Genomic DNA, 15,962 nt, shown 5'->3' on the forward strand with positions numbered 1-15,962 from the left:
GTGCTGATCTGTTGCACCCTCGACAACCACTGTAATTATTATTATTTGACCCTGTTGGTCATCTATGAACATTTGAACGTCTAATCTCCACCCGGCAAAGCCAGAAGAGGACTGGCCACCCCTCATAGCCGGGATCCTCTCTAGGTTTCTTCCTAGGTTCTGTGCTTCTACACCTGCATTGCTTGCTGTTTGGGGTTTTAGGCTGGGTTTCTGTACTGCACTTTGAGAAATCAGCTGATGTAAGAAGGGCTTTATAAATACATTTGATTTGATTTGATCCTATCAAAAGGAACACAATGAAATATAATGATTAAAGATATGCTTTTTATTAAAATGTCCATAAGCAGATGTAGCAGAAAAGGAACAACAAATAACAAATGCAGCGTGTATAAAATAGTGAAGGTGAAGTACCCTGAGACGCTATTATCTCCCCATAATATTTGATTGTTCAATTAATCAAAGACATAATTAATCCTTTAAATCCCATATGATTCTTTCATTTATTGTGATAAATTGTGATAACCTCAAATGATGTGTAACAACGCATGTGGTCTGTGACCGACGCTGACAGGACAGCTTTAATATTCCTATCTGATGGGCTCTTCATGAGAATTTAAACTCAATGAATTTGAATGTTTAGAAGTATTCTTGTACTGCTTCAAGTGAGGGATCACTTTAAAAATTCTCCCAAAATATTTGAAACATTCAAATTCATTCAGTTTCAATTCTCATGAAGCACCCATCAGATAGTGATATGAAAAACAGTTCTGTCAGCATCTATGTCAATCATCCGTCCAAACATATAGGGTCAGTTTCCTGGACCCAGATTAAGTCACTCCTGGACTAAAAAGCATGTTGAATGGAGAATCTCCATTGAAAGTAACTAGTCCAGGACTAGGCTTAATCTGTATCCGGGATACCATCCCAAAGAGCAAGACATACTTTTTAGGAGTAAGTAGGAGTTACTGTTTCCAGTGCTGTATCCAGAGTACTGTTTCCAGCCCGTTCCATGTACACCAATCCCCAGTGGGCTCCGATGGAGGTGATCCCGGCACCGTTGAAGCGACCGCTGAGCAGCCTCAGCTCATTGCCCATGTTGGCTGGGTAGAAGTTGAAGGAGACTTGGCTAGGCTGGCCGGCTGACAGAGTGCGCCCCGTGTTGGTGGTTAACACCAGCTTGCAGATGTAGTCTACTGGGTTGTACTTCCCAGACACCTCGACGATGGACTCATCATTAAACAGCTCCATCTCCTGCTTTTCACCCCCTTCACGACCAAACACAGGGGACCAGGTGGAGCCGTATCTCAGCTGGAACCTAAAACAGAGGAAGCTTTTCACGTTGGTTGTGTTTTGATAAGGCACATTCAGACCGAGAGAGCATGTAGCGTCAGAGAATATCAAGGAATGACATTTTACATTGTACTCTGGGTAAGATAAGATAACAATATTGTCTGGTCATGTACTGAATATGTAATTTACACAACAATTAAATAAAGAAAGAAAGAAAGACAGAAAGAAAGAAAGAAAGAAAGAAAGAAAGAAAGAAAGAAAGAAAGAAAGAAAGAAAGAAAGAAAGAAAGAAAGAAAGAAAGAAAGAGTGAAAGAAAAGTGTGTCTGTTGGGTAGTGTAGTTTGACTGAGTCAGTGGTGTCTGTTGGGTAGTGTAGTTGGACTGAGTCAGTGGTGTCTGTTCATGGGTCAGGGTCTGCTCACCCGCTGATGTAGGCGTTGCTGTTGTAGTAGTAGTAGTAGTAGTAGTAGTTGTTGTTGTTGGTCTCCCACACTCTGACTCCTGTGATGCGTCCCTCACCGTAGGAAGCAAATGGGGTGCCACCTCCTTGACCCACCGCAGAGGAATACGAGTACGGATCTTTGATGGCTAAAATAACATGGGAAATATGTTTACTATATTAATAATTCTATTTTTCTAGCTGCCACCGATCCACGTTTCTTTTTCCATTTGTTATGTCTTGATTGTTCACACCTGGTTCCCATTACATTACTATTATTTCCCTATTTAACCCTCTGGTTCTCATTATGTTTTGTGCGTGATTGTTTCCTGGTTTTTGTGTTAGGATTTGTTATCCTTGCGTGGATTTATTGGCTGATTCTTTTTCCGAGTAAAGTACGTTATTTTACTCAGTTTTGTGTCCTGCGCCTGACTCCGTCCTCACCTCTGCACAACTGACACTTGACAGAATCACGCACCTTTTTTTATGGAGTCAGCAGGTGCACCCAGTCCTCCGGTACCAGTGGAGGAACACGTCCAGCAGCACGCGATGATGCTCCAACATCTTGGCACAGCCATGGATTGCGTGCTGCTCACCATGGAGCAATGGGAAAAAGGGGTTTTTCCCACATCCCCATCAACTTCACTCCAACCCACACCACAACCCACACCGCTGTCCACCCCTCCGTCACCTGGACCCAGTGGGATTCGGCTCTCGCTCCCGAGCGCTTATGATGGGACGGCTGCCGGGTGCCAGGGGTTCCTGCTCCAGTTGGAGCCCTACCTGGCGACCATCCACCCGGCTCCCTCGGGATACTAGAGCGTGTCCACCCTCATCTCCTGTCTGTCGGGGAAGGCGCTTGAGTGGATGATCGAAGACCTTCCGGAAGCGACGGGTGAAATCCTCATAGCGGACCAACGTTGCGTCTATACTTCCCCATTCCGCGTTGGCCCGCTATGAGGATTTCACCCGTCGTTTCCGGGCGGTCTTCGATCATCCACCTGAGGGGAGAGCAGCGGGGGAACGCTTGTTCCATCTCAGACAGGGGATGAGGAGCACACAGGAATTCGCACTGGACTTCAGGACCCTGGCTGCCAGCGCGGGATGGAATGAGAGGGCCCTGATTGACCATTACCGATGTAGTCTACGCGAGGACCTTCATCAGGAGCTGGCCTGCAGGGACACCACCCTTACCCCCGACCAGCTGGTGGATTTATGTATCCGGCTGGATAACCTGTTGGCCACCCGCGGATGTCCGGATCGGGTCCGTCCATTCCATCCCCCAGCGCCTCCTGCACTACCTGTGGCCGCAGAGGACACACTGCTGGTCGGTGCTGGAGAGGTTCCCCAGGAAGTCAAGGCAGCAGGCAGGGCACTGGTGTATCATCCCAGGTGAGTATGCACCCAACTCACCCAGAGCTTCCTGTTGCGCACATGTATATATCTATAGAATTTCCTGAGTTTTCCCCGCATTCCCAGCATAAGGCGCTAGTAGATTCAGGTGCAGCTGGGAACTTTATTGACCGTTCATTTGTTCGTAGATTAGGGATCCCTATTGTTCCTGTTGATGTGCCCTTCCCTGTACATTCCTTAGATAGTCGTCCTTTAGGGTCGGGTCTGATTAGGGAGGTCACAACTCCACTATGTATGATAATGCAGGAGGGTCATGAGGAGAGAATTAGTCTCTTCCTGATAGATTCTCCTGCGTTTCCTGTGGTGTTGGGGTTTCCCTGGTTGGCCCAACATGACTCGTGGCAACAGAGGGCTCGCAAGGGATGGTCACGTCAGTGTTCAGGGAGGTGTATAGGTGTTTCCATAGGTGCAACAACGGTGGAGAGTCCAAACCAGGTCTCCACCATGCACATCCCCCCTGAATATGCTGATTTGGGGCGACTCAACTACCACCCGATCGACGGAGGGATTGTGTGATAAATCTCCTGGTAGATGCAGCACTTCCCAGGAGTCATGTGTATCCTCTGTCACAGGAGGAGACGGCGGCTATGGAAACATATGTCACCGAATCTCTGGGACAGGGATGCATTCGGCCTTCCACTTCACCTGCCTCCTCAAGTTTCTTTTTTGTGAAGAAGAAGGGTGCAGGTTTACGCCTGTGCATTGACTATAGAGGTTTAAATAAGATCACGGTGAAGTATATTTACCCTCTGCCTCTCATAGCCAGTGTGACCGAGTCATTGCATGGGGCGCGCTTCTTCACCAAATTGGATCTCAGGAGTGCTTACAACCTGGTGCGCATCCGGGAGGGGGATGAGTGGAAGACGGCATTTAGTACCACCTCTGGGCACTATGAGTACCTCGTCATGCCGTACGGGTTTATGAATGCTCCATCCGTCTTCCAATCCTTTGTAGACGAGATTTTCAGGGACCTGCACGGGCAGGGTGTAGTGGTGTATATAGATGACATTCTAATATACTCCGCTACACGCGCCGAGCATGTGTCTCTGGTGCGCAAGGTGCTTGGTCGACTGTTGGAACATGACCTGTACGTTAAGGCTGCGAAATGTCTGTTCATCCAACAGTCCGTCTCCTTCCTAGGGTATCGCCTGTCCGAGTCAGCGGTGGAGATGAAGAATGACCGCATTTCAGCCGTGCGTAATGACCGACTCCAACCACGGTAAAGGAGGTGCAGCGGTTCTTAGGGTTTGCCAACTACTACTGGAAGTTTATACGGGGCTTTGGTCAGGTAGTGGCTCCCATTACCTCTTTGCTGAAGGGGGGACCGGTGCGACTGCAGTGGTCAGCTGGGGCGGACAGGGCTTTTGGTCACCTGAAGGCTCTGTTTACCTCGGCTCCTGTGTTGGCTCATCCTGATCCCTCCTTAGCGTTCATAGTAGAGGTGGACGCGTCCGAGGCTGGGATAGGAGCTGTGCTGTCTCAGCGCTCGGGTACGCCACCTAAACTGCACCTCTGTGCGTTCTTTTCGAAGAAGCTCAGCCCAGCGGAGCAAAACTTGGCCCTGTCCGGGGGTATCATCGGATGGGGCCACAGTGTCTTCTGATCCCTCCTGTCTCAGCCTCCAGTATTTATGCTGCAGTAGTTTATGTGTCGGGGGGCTAGGGTCAGTCTGTTACATCTGGAGTATTTCTCTTGTCTTATCCGGTGTCCTGTGTGAATTTAAATATGCTCTCTCTAATTCTCCCTTTCTCTCTTTCTGTCTTTCTCTCGGAGGACCTGAGCCCTAGGACCATGCCTCAGGACTACCTGGTATGATGACTCCTTGCTGTCCCCAGTCCACCTGGCCGTGCTGCTGCTCCAGTTTCAACTGTTCTGCCTGCGGCTATGGAACCCTGACCTGTTCACCGGACGTGCTTGTTGCACCCTCGACAACTACTATGATTATTATTATTTGACCATGCTGGTCATTTATGAACATTTTAACATTTTAACATTTTGACCATGTTCTGTTATAATATCCACCCTGCACAGCCAGAAGAGGACTGGCCACCCCTCATAGCCTGGTTCCTCTCTAGGTTTCTTCCTAGGTTTTTGGCCTTTCTAGGGAGTTTTTCCTAGGGAGTTTTTCCTAGCCACCGTGCTTCTTTCACATGCTTTGCTTGCTGTTTGGGGTTTTAGGCTGGGTTTCTGTACAGCACTTTGAGAATATCAGCTGATGTACGAAGGGCTATATAAAAATAAATTTGATTTGATTTGATTTGATGTGGGGGACCAGGAGCTGTTGGCTGTTGTCGGGGCTCTGAAAGCGTGGAGGCATTGGCTTGAGGGGGCTAAACACCATTTTCTCATTTGGACTGACCACTGTCGTGTCTTTGGGATCATTAAAACGGAAGACATGTTTATCAAATAACTCTCTGTGATTATTATTACGCGATTAAACTGATTAATCGTGTAACTGTAATTAACTAGGAGGTCGGGGCATCAAGGAAAATATTCAGATTACAAAATTATAATTTTCCTAATATAACTTTCAGATATCATACTATCTGATCTGAGTCTTCTGATTAATGATGTGTTATTTACCTCACGTCAGTCTCATTCCAAACGTTGTAAATTGTTGGTTATCTGCACGAACCCAGTCTTCACTATGAGTCATCCATACATCAATTGTCTTAAAATCGTTTATTTACTAATCTAAGTAATTCACAGAAATGCATAACAAAACATATGGTTACAAGGAAATGATAGGAGAATGTGCCCTAGTGGGCTAAACCGGCATGGCGGCTTGTTACACAAAGAAAGGGGGTTGGGCTTGAATGAAAGAGCGGGAAGACTGAGTAACCAAGAAAGCAGCTATGGCATCGTAAATACATTATCGTATGCATTCTAAATTACCGCCCATTTGGAAAAGGAAAATGCAATAAATATTTACTCTGAGCTGCGCTTTGGTAGGTTGGTCGTAGATCCTGGCCGTGTTGGCCAACAGAGATCTTCCTGTCCTCGGAAGAATGTCACTGGTGGTAAAATGGATACATTGTAGTATCTTCGTTGTGTGTTAGACTAGATACGTCATCTGTCCTTTCCTAGCCCACGTCTACAGCGGCCGCTGCTAACTCAACGGCTAGGAAGTATCACTTCTGTAGTGAATAAGGGTTCAAAGTTCATACCATTCGCAACCAAAGCTCACGCTCAGGTTGGCTTAGTTCTGTACTTGACATGTGTGTCCTTTTAACCTGTTGGGGCTAGGGGGCAGTATTTTCACAGCTGGATAAAAAAAACATACCCGATTTAATCTGGTTACTAATCCTACCCAGTAACTAGAATATGCATATACTTATTATATATGGATAGAAAACACCCTAAAGTTTCTAAAACTGTTTGAATGGTGTCTGTGAGTATAACAGAACTCATTTGGCAGGCAAAACCCTGAGACAGATTCTGACAGGAAGTGGATACCTGATGTGTTGAATTACCTTTAAGCCTATGCCATTGAAACACACAGGGGCTTATTAATGTTTTGGCACTTCCTATTGCTTCCACTAGATGTCACCAGCCTTTACAAAGTGTTTTGAGTCTTCTACTGTGAGATCTGACCGAACAAGAGCCTTGGAACGGTGATGGCCGATTAGACTCTGGCGCGCGAGGTCATGTTGGGTACCCTCGTTCCAATACGTTTTAAAAGAGAATGCATTCGTCCACCTTGAATATTATTCATGTTCTGGTTAAAAAAGGCACTAATGATTTATGCTATACAACGTTTGACATGTTTGAACGAACGTAAATATATTTTTTCCCCTCGTTCATGAAGTGAAGTCCGGCGGGCTTAGATCATGTGCTAACAACACGGAGCTTTTTGGACATAAATGATGAGCTTTTTTGAACAAAACTACATTCGTTATGGACCTGGGATTCCTGGAAGTGACATCTGATGAAGAGAATCAAAGGTAATGGATTATTTACATAGTATTTTCGATTTTAGATCTCTCCAACATGGCGGTTAGTCTGTATTGCAAAGCGTATTTTTCTGGGCGCAGTGCTCAGATTATTGCAAAGTGTGATTTCCCAGTAAGGTTATTTTTAAATCTGGCAAGTCGATTGCGTTCAAGAGATGTAAATCTATAATTCTTTAAATGACAATATAATATTTTACCAATGTTTTCTAATATTAATTATTTAATTTGTTGTGCTGACTTGACTGCCGGTTATTGGAGGGAAACGATTTCCTGAACATCAACGCCATAGTAAAACGCTGTTTTTGGATATAAATATGAACTTGATAGAACTAAAAATGCATGTATTGTCTAACATAATGTCCTAGGAGTGTCATCTGATGGAGATTGTCAAAGGTTAGTGCATCATTTTAGCTGGTTTTATGGTTTTGGTGACGCCTGTCTTTGAATTGACAAAACATTACACACAGCTATTGTCAATGTACTCTCCTAACATAATCTAACTTTATGCTTTCGCCGTAAAACCTTTTTGAAATCGGACAACGTGGTTAGATTAAGGAGATGTGTATCTTTCAAAGAGTGTAAGATAGTTGTATGTTTGAAAAATTTGAATTTTGACATTTATTTGGTTTCAAATTTGCCGCTCTTGAAATGCACCTGCTGTTGATAGGGTGCACCACGGGTGGCACGCTAGCGTCCCACATAGCCCCAAGAGGTTAACGCAGAGGCTGCAGACCTCACGTACCCGGAACAGACTTGGTTACATTTCGTCACTGACTTATATTGTGGCGAGGGGAGAAGGGTGTGTTTCATCGTTTATAACCCCTGTCTCTTCACAGGGGCGGGCCACTGATTGGTCAGGGCTCTTTCCTTATGAAATCCCAATTCTCTCATTTGGAAGCTAAAATTACATTTAATCTCCTAACAAACAGTTTCAATATCAAACATTTAAATTGCACAACAATTCCATGTGAATCTGATAACTAAAATGTGTAGACTTTCCCAGGTACAGTTTATGTCGTCCTGTCATCAGTCATAATGTCTCAGATGACAACCGAACTGACATCCATACTCATTACGTACCTGATATACAACTGGTTCTATTACCGTAATATGGTTCCCCCCCCCCCCCCCCACTTGTTTGATGTTCCCAGACTCTCTATATTTAACCTCTCTAGGGTAGGGGGCAGTATTTTCACGGCCGGATGAAAAACGTACCCAAATTAAACGGCCTACTACTCGGGCCCAGGAACGAGAATATGCATATTATTAGTAGATTTGGATAGGAAACACTCTGAAGGTTCTAAAACTGTTTGAATGATGTCTGTGAGTATAACAGAACTCATATGGCAGGCAAAAACCTGAGAAAAATCTAACCAGGAAGGGAGAATTCTGGTGCTTGTAGTCCTTTCAAGTCATTGCCTATCGAACACTCAGTGATTAGGGTTCATTTTGCACTTCCTAAGGCTTCCACTAGATGTCAACAGTCTTTAGAAAGTTGTTTGAGGCGTCTATGATGAACAGAGAGCGAACAGAGGAAGTTGGAAGTTGTTGACTCAGGAAGGTACTGGCGTTCATTGGCGCGCATTCACATGAGAGTTAGCTGTGTTCCAAAATGTTTTTCAAGACAATGGAATCGTCCGGTTGGAATATTTTTGAAGTTCTAAGTGATAAAGGCCCTAAAGATTGATGCTATACAATGTTTGACATGTTTGAACGAACGTAAATTGAACATTTTTTACTTTTCGTCGTGACATTTTCCGCGTGCTTCCTACACTTGGAGTAGCTTACTGAACGCGCTAACAACAAGGACCTATTGGGACTTTATCGAACAAAGCAACATTTATTGTGGACCTTGGATTCCTGGAAGTGCCTTCTGATGAAGATCATCAAAGGTAAGTGAATATTTCTAATGCTATTTATGATTTTAGATGACTCCAAAATGGCGGGTATCTGTATTGCCTAGTGTATTTTTCTGAGCACAGTACTCAGATTGAAGCTTTTTTGAAATCTGTCACAGCGTTTGCATAAAGGAGATGTTCATCTATAATTCTTTGAATAACAGTTTAATATTTTATCAACGTTTATGGTGAGTATTTTTGGAAATTGTTGTGCTGATTCACCGGCAGTATTGGAGGCAAAATATTTTCTGAACATCACGCACCAATGTAAAATGGGGTTTATGGATATAAATATGAACTTTATCGAACAAAAAATGCATGTATTGTCTAACATGAGGTCCTTGGAGTGTCATCTGATGAAGATCGTCAAAGGTTAGTGCATAATTTTAGCTGGTTTTCTGGTTTTTGTGATGCCTGTCCTTGCTAGGAAAATGGCTGGGTGCTTTTCCTTGTGTTGGAACTGTCCTAACATAATCTAACTTTATGCTTTCACCATAAAGCCTTTTTGAAATCGGACAATGTGGTTACATTAAGGAGACGTGTACCTTTAAAATGGTGTAAAATAGTCCTTTGTTTGAAAACTTTGAATTATGACATTTTGTGGTTTTTAATTTGGTGCTCTGATTTTTCACTGGCTGTTGAAAAGTGTGAACCGTGGGTGGTGTCCCACCTGCCCAAGAGAGGTTAACAAAGGCTATTCAAAAGTCCTTCAGTAGGGTCAGAGAGAGAGGGGAAGGGAGAAAAGTATTTATGGGGGGTAAACCCATAAACCTTTCTCACAGGCCAACGTCATGACACCACCGCAATCTGGAGTACATCTGGGCCAGCGAGGAGAATGAATCCTCGCCAGGCAAGGTGGGTCATGTTTTTCACCCGTTTTGTGTTCACTCTATCCTACAGACCAGGTTCCCAGAACGCTAAGGCAGACACACTGTCTCGGATATATGACACAGAGGAGCGGTCCACGGATCCCACTCCCATAATTCCGGCTTCTTGCCTGTTGGCACCGGTTGTATGGGAGGTTGACGCGGATATCAAGCGGGCGTTACGTGCGGAGCCCACTCCCCCCCAGTGTCCATTTGGACGTAAGTGGGAGGGAGTGGGATTTATTGGCTGATTTTTTTCCGAGTAAAGTACGTTATTTTACTCACATCTGCACAACTGACACTTGACATGGTGAAAGCACAAAAGCTATTTTATCATTATAATTCAGAATTGCATTTTAATTACTCACGCATTGCCAAGCAGCTAGCCAAGAACACTGTGACAACCAGGATTGAGAACATTCTGCAAAAGGGAGGCATCATTACTTAAGACCTTTAATTTCAGTCAGTTTCACTCTCACTCCATTTCACTTTAAATGGTAAAACTTGAAATAATGTAGTTAATAATGTTTTTCATAGTAGTTTGTCAAAACAACTAAGTCCTTTTACCTGTCAGGTCAACCAGTGTTTCCTAGGAGGGAAAAGAAAATAACCTTTTCGAATTGTGACGTAACAAACAACAAACCATTCTTGAATGTGAAATGTTATAAAACAGCTCTAAAAAGTTGAACCTAATCTTGTTTACTACAATCACTATTGTAGTGCTAAGCTACTGTCACATTCAAAATAATGTCAGATCATTGAATCTAAATTTAGAGGCAAAAGGGCCAACATGTTTGTGCCCAAGTACCAAGAGATAATGAGTATTAACTTCATAATATTTCCCACACCAGTATCATGCATTGAATACAAGTTTTCTATTTAGTTAGTTGTGTAGTTACCCACAGTGCTATCTTGAGATGTGTGTGAAAACCTGTGAAAGCTTGTTATCTCTGTCTCTGCAAGGTCCTTCTAGTCTACTGCTTCCTCTTAGAACTGCATTTATACCTGCTGAACATTCCATCAGCTCTAGATGGAAGGAGCATGACAAAGAACACCTTTAGTCAGTCACTATAGAGAAGTCAGACATTGTTTTCTAATTGGTCGAGGCTACTTTGGGAGGGAGTACCAAGGAAATACTATAAGGAAACAAGCATCTTTCTGGTAAGAAGAAGGGCGGGGGTGTATGACTTATGATTAGCGAGACGTGGTGTGATCATAACAACATACAGGAACTCAAGTCCTTCTGTTCACCCGACTTAGAATTCCTCACAATCAAATGCCGACCGCATTATCTACCTAGAGAATTCTCTTCGATTATAATCACAGCCGCATATATCCCCCCTAAGCAGACACATCGATGGCCCTGAAACGAACTTCATTTGACTCTATGTAAACTGGAAACCACGTATACTGAGGCTGCTTTTATTGTAGCTGGGGATTTTAACAAGGCTAATCTGAAAACAAGGCTGCCTAAATTCTATCAGCATATCGATTGCGCTACCAGGGCTGGCAAAACCCTAGATCATTGCTATTCTAACTTCCGTGACGCATAAGGCCCTCCCCCGCCCTCCTTTCGGAAAAGCTGACCACGACTCCATTTTGTTGCTTCCAGCCTGTAGACAGAAACTAAAACAGGAATCTCCCGCACTCAGGTCTGTTCAACACTGGTCCGACCAATCGGATTCCACTCTTCAAGATTGCTTCGATCACGTGGACTGGGATATGTTCCGCATTGTGGCGAACAACAACATTGACGAATACGCTGAGTCGGTGAGTGGGTTTATTAGCAAGTGCATCGGCGATGTTGTACCCACAGCGTCTATTAAGACATTCCCAAACCAGAAACCGTGGATTGATGGCAGCATTCGTCCAAAACTGAAAGCGCGAACCACTGCTTTTAATCAGGGCAAGGTGACCGGAAACATGACCGAATACAAACAATGTAGCTATACCCTCCGCAAGGCAATTAACCTCTATGGGCTAGGTGGGGCGCTAGCGTGCCACCCGTGGTGCACTCCATCAACAGCAGGTGCATTTCAAGAGCGGCAAATTTGAATCCAAATAAATGTCAAAATTCAAATTTTTCAAACATACAACTATTTTACACCCTTTGAAAGATAAACATCTCCTTAATGTAACAACGTTTTACGATTTCAAAAAGGTTTTACGGCGAAAGCATAAATTTAGAGTATGTTAGGACAGTACATTTACAAGAGTTGTGTGTAATGTTTTGTCAAGTCAAAGACAGGGTCACCAAAACCATAAAACCAGCTAAAATGATGCACTAACCTTTTACAATCTCCATCAGATGACACTCCTAGGACATTATGTTAGACAATGCATGCATTTTTAGTTCTATCAAGTTCATATTTATATCCAAAAACAGCGTTTTACTATGGCATTGATGTTGAGGAAATCGTTTCCCTCCAATAACCGGCAGTCAAGTCAGCGTCACAAATTAAATAATTAAAATTAGAAAACATTGGTAAAATATTATATTGTCATTTAAAGAATTATAGATTTACATCTCTTGAACGCAATCAACTTGCCAGATTTAAAAATAACCTTACTGGGAAATCACACTTTGCAATAATCTGAGCACTGCGCCCAGAAAAATACGCGTTGCGATACAGACTAGACGTCATGTTGGGGAGATCTAAAATCGAAAATACTATGTAAATAATCCATTACCTTTGATTCTCTTCATCAGATGTCACTTCCAGGTATCACAGGTCCATAACGAATGTAGTTTTGTTCAAAAAAGCTCATCATTTATGTCCAAAAATCTCCGTCTTGTTAGCACATGATCTAAGCCAGCCGGACTTCTCGTCATGAACGAGGGGAAAAAATATATTTACGTTCGTTCAAACATGTCAAACGTTGTATAGCATAAATCATTAGGGCCTTTTTTAACCAGAACATGAATAATATTCAAGGTGGACGAATGCATACTCTTTTATAACGTATTGGAACGAGGGTACCCAACATGAACTCGCGCGCCAGGTGTCTAATGGGACATCATCGTTCCATGGCTCTTGTTCGGTCAGATCTCCCTCCAGAAGACTCAAAACACTTTGTAAAGGCTGGTGACATCTAGTGGAAGCAATAGGAAGTGCCAAAATATTCCTCAGCCCCTGTGTTTTTCAATGGGATAGGTTTAAAGGTAATACAACACATCAGGTATCCACTTCCTGTCAGAAAATGTCTCAGGGTTTTGCCTGCCAAATGAGTTCTGTTATACTCACAGACACCATTCAAACAGTTTTAGAAACTTTAGAGTGTTTTCTATCCATATATAATAAGTATATGCATATTCTAGTTACTGGGTAGGATTAGTAACCAGATTAAATCGGGTAAATTTTTTTTATCCAGACGTGCAAATGCTGCCCCCTAGCCCTAACAGGTTAAACAAGCTAAGCGTCAGTATAAAGACAAAGTACAGTCGCAATTCAACGGCTCAGACACGAGAGGTATGTGTCAGGGTCTACAGTCAATCACGGACTATAAGAGAAAATCCAGACCTGTCGTGAACCAGGATGTCTTGCTCCCAGACAGACTAAACAACTTCTTTGCTCGCTTTGAGGACAATACAGTGCCACTGACACGGCCCGCTAACAAAACCTGTGGGTTCTCCTTCACTGCAGCCGACGTGAGCAAAACATTTAAACGTGTCAACCCTCGCAAGGCTGCAGGCCCTGACGGCATCCCCAGCCGCATCCTCAGAGCATGCGCAGACCAGCTGGCTGGTGTGTTTACGGACATATTAAATCAATCCTTATCCCAGTCTGCTGTCCCCACATGCTTCAAGAGGGCCACCATTGTTCCTGTTCCCAAGAAAGCTAAGGTAACTGAGCTAAATGACTACTGCCCAGTAGCACTCACTTCCGTCATAATGAAGTGCTTTGAGAGACTAGTCAGGGACCATATCACCTCCACCCTACCTGACACCCTAGACCCACTCCAATTTGCTTACCGCCCCAATAGGTCCACAGACGACGCAATCGCAATCACACTGCACACTGGACAAGAGGAATACCTATGTGAGAATGCTGTTCATCGACTACAGCTCAATGTTTTTTCCACATAATTTCATTTCACTTCAAAAGGTAAAACTTGAAATAAGTTTGTTAATAATGTTTTTCATAGTTCTTAAAAACAAGTCAGGTATTTTACCTGTCAGGTCAATCACCCCTAGGGGGGGAAAAGAAAATACGCTTTATTGAATTGTGAAATGTGACGTAACAATCAACAAACCATTCTTGAATGTGAAATGTTTTAAAAACGGCTTTGGGGCTAGGGGGCAGTATTTACAACCGCCGGATAAAAAACGTACCCGATTTAATCTGGTTACCACTCCTACCCAGTAACTAGAATATGCATATACTTATTACATATGGATAGAAAACACCCTAAAGTTTCTAAAACTGTTTGAATGGTGTCAGTGAGTATAACAGAACTCATTTGGCAGGCAAAAATGTGAGAAGGTTTCATTCAGGAAGTGGCCTGTCTGACAAGGTGTCGTTCTTCTTGTCTCTGTTTATTGAAGAGTGAGGATCTTAGCTGTCCCGTGACACTTCCTACGGCTGCCATAGGGTCTCAGAAGGCGGTAAAAAGCTGAATCGTGGCTTTGCAGGCTCTGGCTGAAAAAAAGTAGCGCGTTTGGGTAGTGGCTGGTTACAGTACTGTGAGACTCAGGCTCGTGCCCGCGTCGACCGAAGGCTATGTTTACTTTCCTCTGTTTAGCTAAATGGACATTCCCGGTCGGAATATTATCGCTTTTTTACGAGAAAAATGGCATAAAAATGGATTTTAAACAGCGGTTGACATGCTTCGAAGTACGGTAATGGAATATTTAGATTTTTTTTGTCACGAATTGCGCCATGCGCGCGACCCTGATTTACCATTTCAGATAGTGTCTGGGACGCACGAACAAAACGCCGCTATTCGGATATAACGATGGATTATTTTGGACCAAACCCACATTTGTTATTGAAGTAGCAGTCCTGGGAGTGCATTCTGACGAAGACAACAAAAGGTAATCAAACTTTTATAATAGTAAATATGATTATGGTGAGTGCTAAACTTGCCGGGTGTCTAAATAGCTAGCCCGTGATGCCTGGGCTATGTACTTAGAATATTGCAAAATCTGCTTTCACCAAAAAGCTATTTTAAAATCGGACATATCGAGTGCATAGAGGAGGTCTGTATCTATAATTCTTAAAATAATTGTTATGCTTTTTGTGAACGTTTATCGTGAGTAATTTAGTAAAATGTTAGCGAATTCCCCGGAAGTTTGCGGGGGGTATGCTAGTTCTGAAACGTCACATGCTAATGTAAAAAGCTGGTTTTTGATATAAATATGAACTTGATTGAACAAAACATGCATGTATTGTATAACATAATGTCCTAGGGTTGTCATCTGATGAAGATCATCAAAGGTTAGTGCTGGCATTTAGCTGTCTTCTGGGTTTTTGTGACATTATATGCTAGCTTGAAAAATGGGTGTCTGATTATTTCTGGCTGGGTACTCTGCTGACATAATCTAATGTTTTGCTTTCGTTGTAAAGCCTTTTTGAAATCGGACAGTGTGGTTAGATTAACGAGAGTCTTGTCTTTAAATAGCTGTAAAATAGTCATATGTTTGAGAAATTGAAGTAATAGGATTTTTAAGGTTTTGAAAATCGCGCCACAGGCTTCAACTGGCTGTTACGTAGGTGGGACGAATTCGTCCCGCCTAGCCCAGAGAGGTTAAAAGGTTAAACCTACTCTTGTTTACTACAATCACTCTTGTAGTGCTAATCTACTGTCACGTTAAAAATAATGTCAGATAATTGAATTGAAACGTAAAGGCAATAGGGCCAAAATGTTTGTACCCAAGTACTAAGAGATAATGAGTATTCACTTTATAACATTTCCCACACAAGTATTATTTATTAAATACAAGTGCACATTTTCTATTTTGTTAGTTGTGTAGTTACCCACAGTGCTATCTTGCGATGTGTGTGAAAACCTGTGAAAGCTTCCTATCTCTCTCTCTCTCTGCCAGGTCCTTCTTGTCTACTGCTTCCTCCAAGAACTGCATTTATACCTGCTGAACATTTCA

At 43.1% G+C, this 15,962-nt stretch overlaps 1 protein-coding gene across 2 annotated transcripts; it reads right to left on the reverse strand.

Annotated features, from left to right (window-relative positions):
- Nucleotides 1-310: 310 nt before the first annotated feature.
- Nucleotides 311-10,879, reverse strand: LOC106562681 (zymogen granule membrane protein 16). Of its 2 annotated transcripts, none has more exons than XM_014127664.3 (5): nucleotides 10,763-10,879; nucleotides 10,427-10,448; nucleotides 10,228-10,280; nucleotides 1,713-1,878; nucleotides 311-1,315 (listed from the first exon to the last, which is right to left on the reverse strand). In XM_014127664.3, the coding sequence occupies exons 3-5, from the start codon at nucleotides 10,277-10,279 to the stop codon at nucleotides 946-948; spliced, it is 588 nt and encodes a 195-aa protein (XP_013983139.1). In that variant the 5' UTR covers nucleotide 10,280; nucleotides 10,427-10,448; nucleotides 10,763-10,879; the 3' UTR covers nucleotides 311-945. The 2 variants fall into 2 exon arrangements, with proteins under 2 accessions (XP_013983139.1, XP_013983138.1); XM_014127663.3 differs by having other exon boundaries at nucleotides 10,759-10,879.
- Between the last annotated feature and the right edge of the window lie 5,083 nt (nucleotides 10,880-15,962).

The sequence above is a fragment of the Salmo salar genome, chromosome 05 (assembly GCF_965601325.2).
Source record: "Salmo salar chromosome 05, fSalSal1, whole genome shotgun sequence".
In the NCBI taxonomy this organism is placed as follows: domain Eukaryota; kingdom Metazoa; phylum Chordata; class Actinopteri; order Salmoniformes; family Salmonidae; genus Salmo; species Salmo salar.

Bases quoted from the DNA above. Each gene is read 5' to 3' on its own strand.
- LOC106562681 (XM_014127664.3), bottom strand. From the start codon at position 10,279: ATGTTCTCAATCCTGGTTGTCACAGTGTTCTTGGCTAGCTGCTTGGCA. The intron at 1,879-10,227 runs GTGAGTAATTAA...ATGTTATTTTAG, and splicing joins GGCTAGCTGCTTGGCAATGC to CCATCAAAGATCCGTACTCG. The intron at 1,316-1,712 runs GTGAGCAGACCC...CCTCTGTTTTAG, and splicing joins AGCAACGCCTACATCAGCGG to GTTCCAGCTGAGATACGGCT.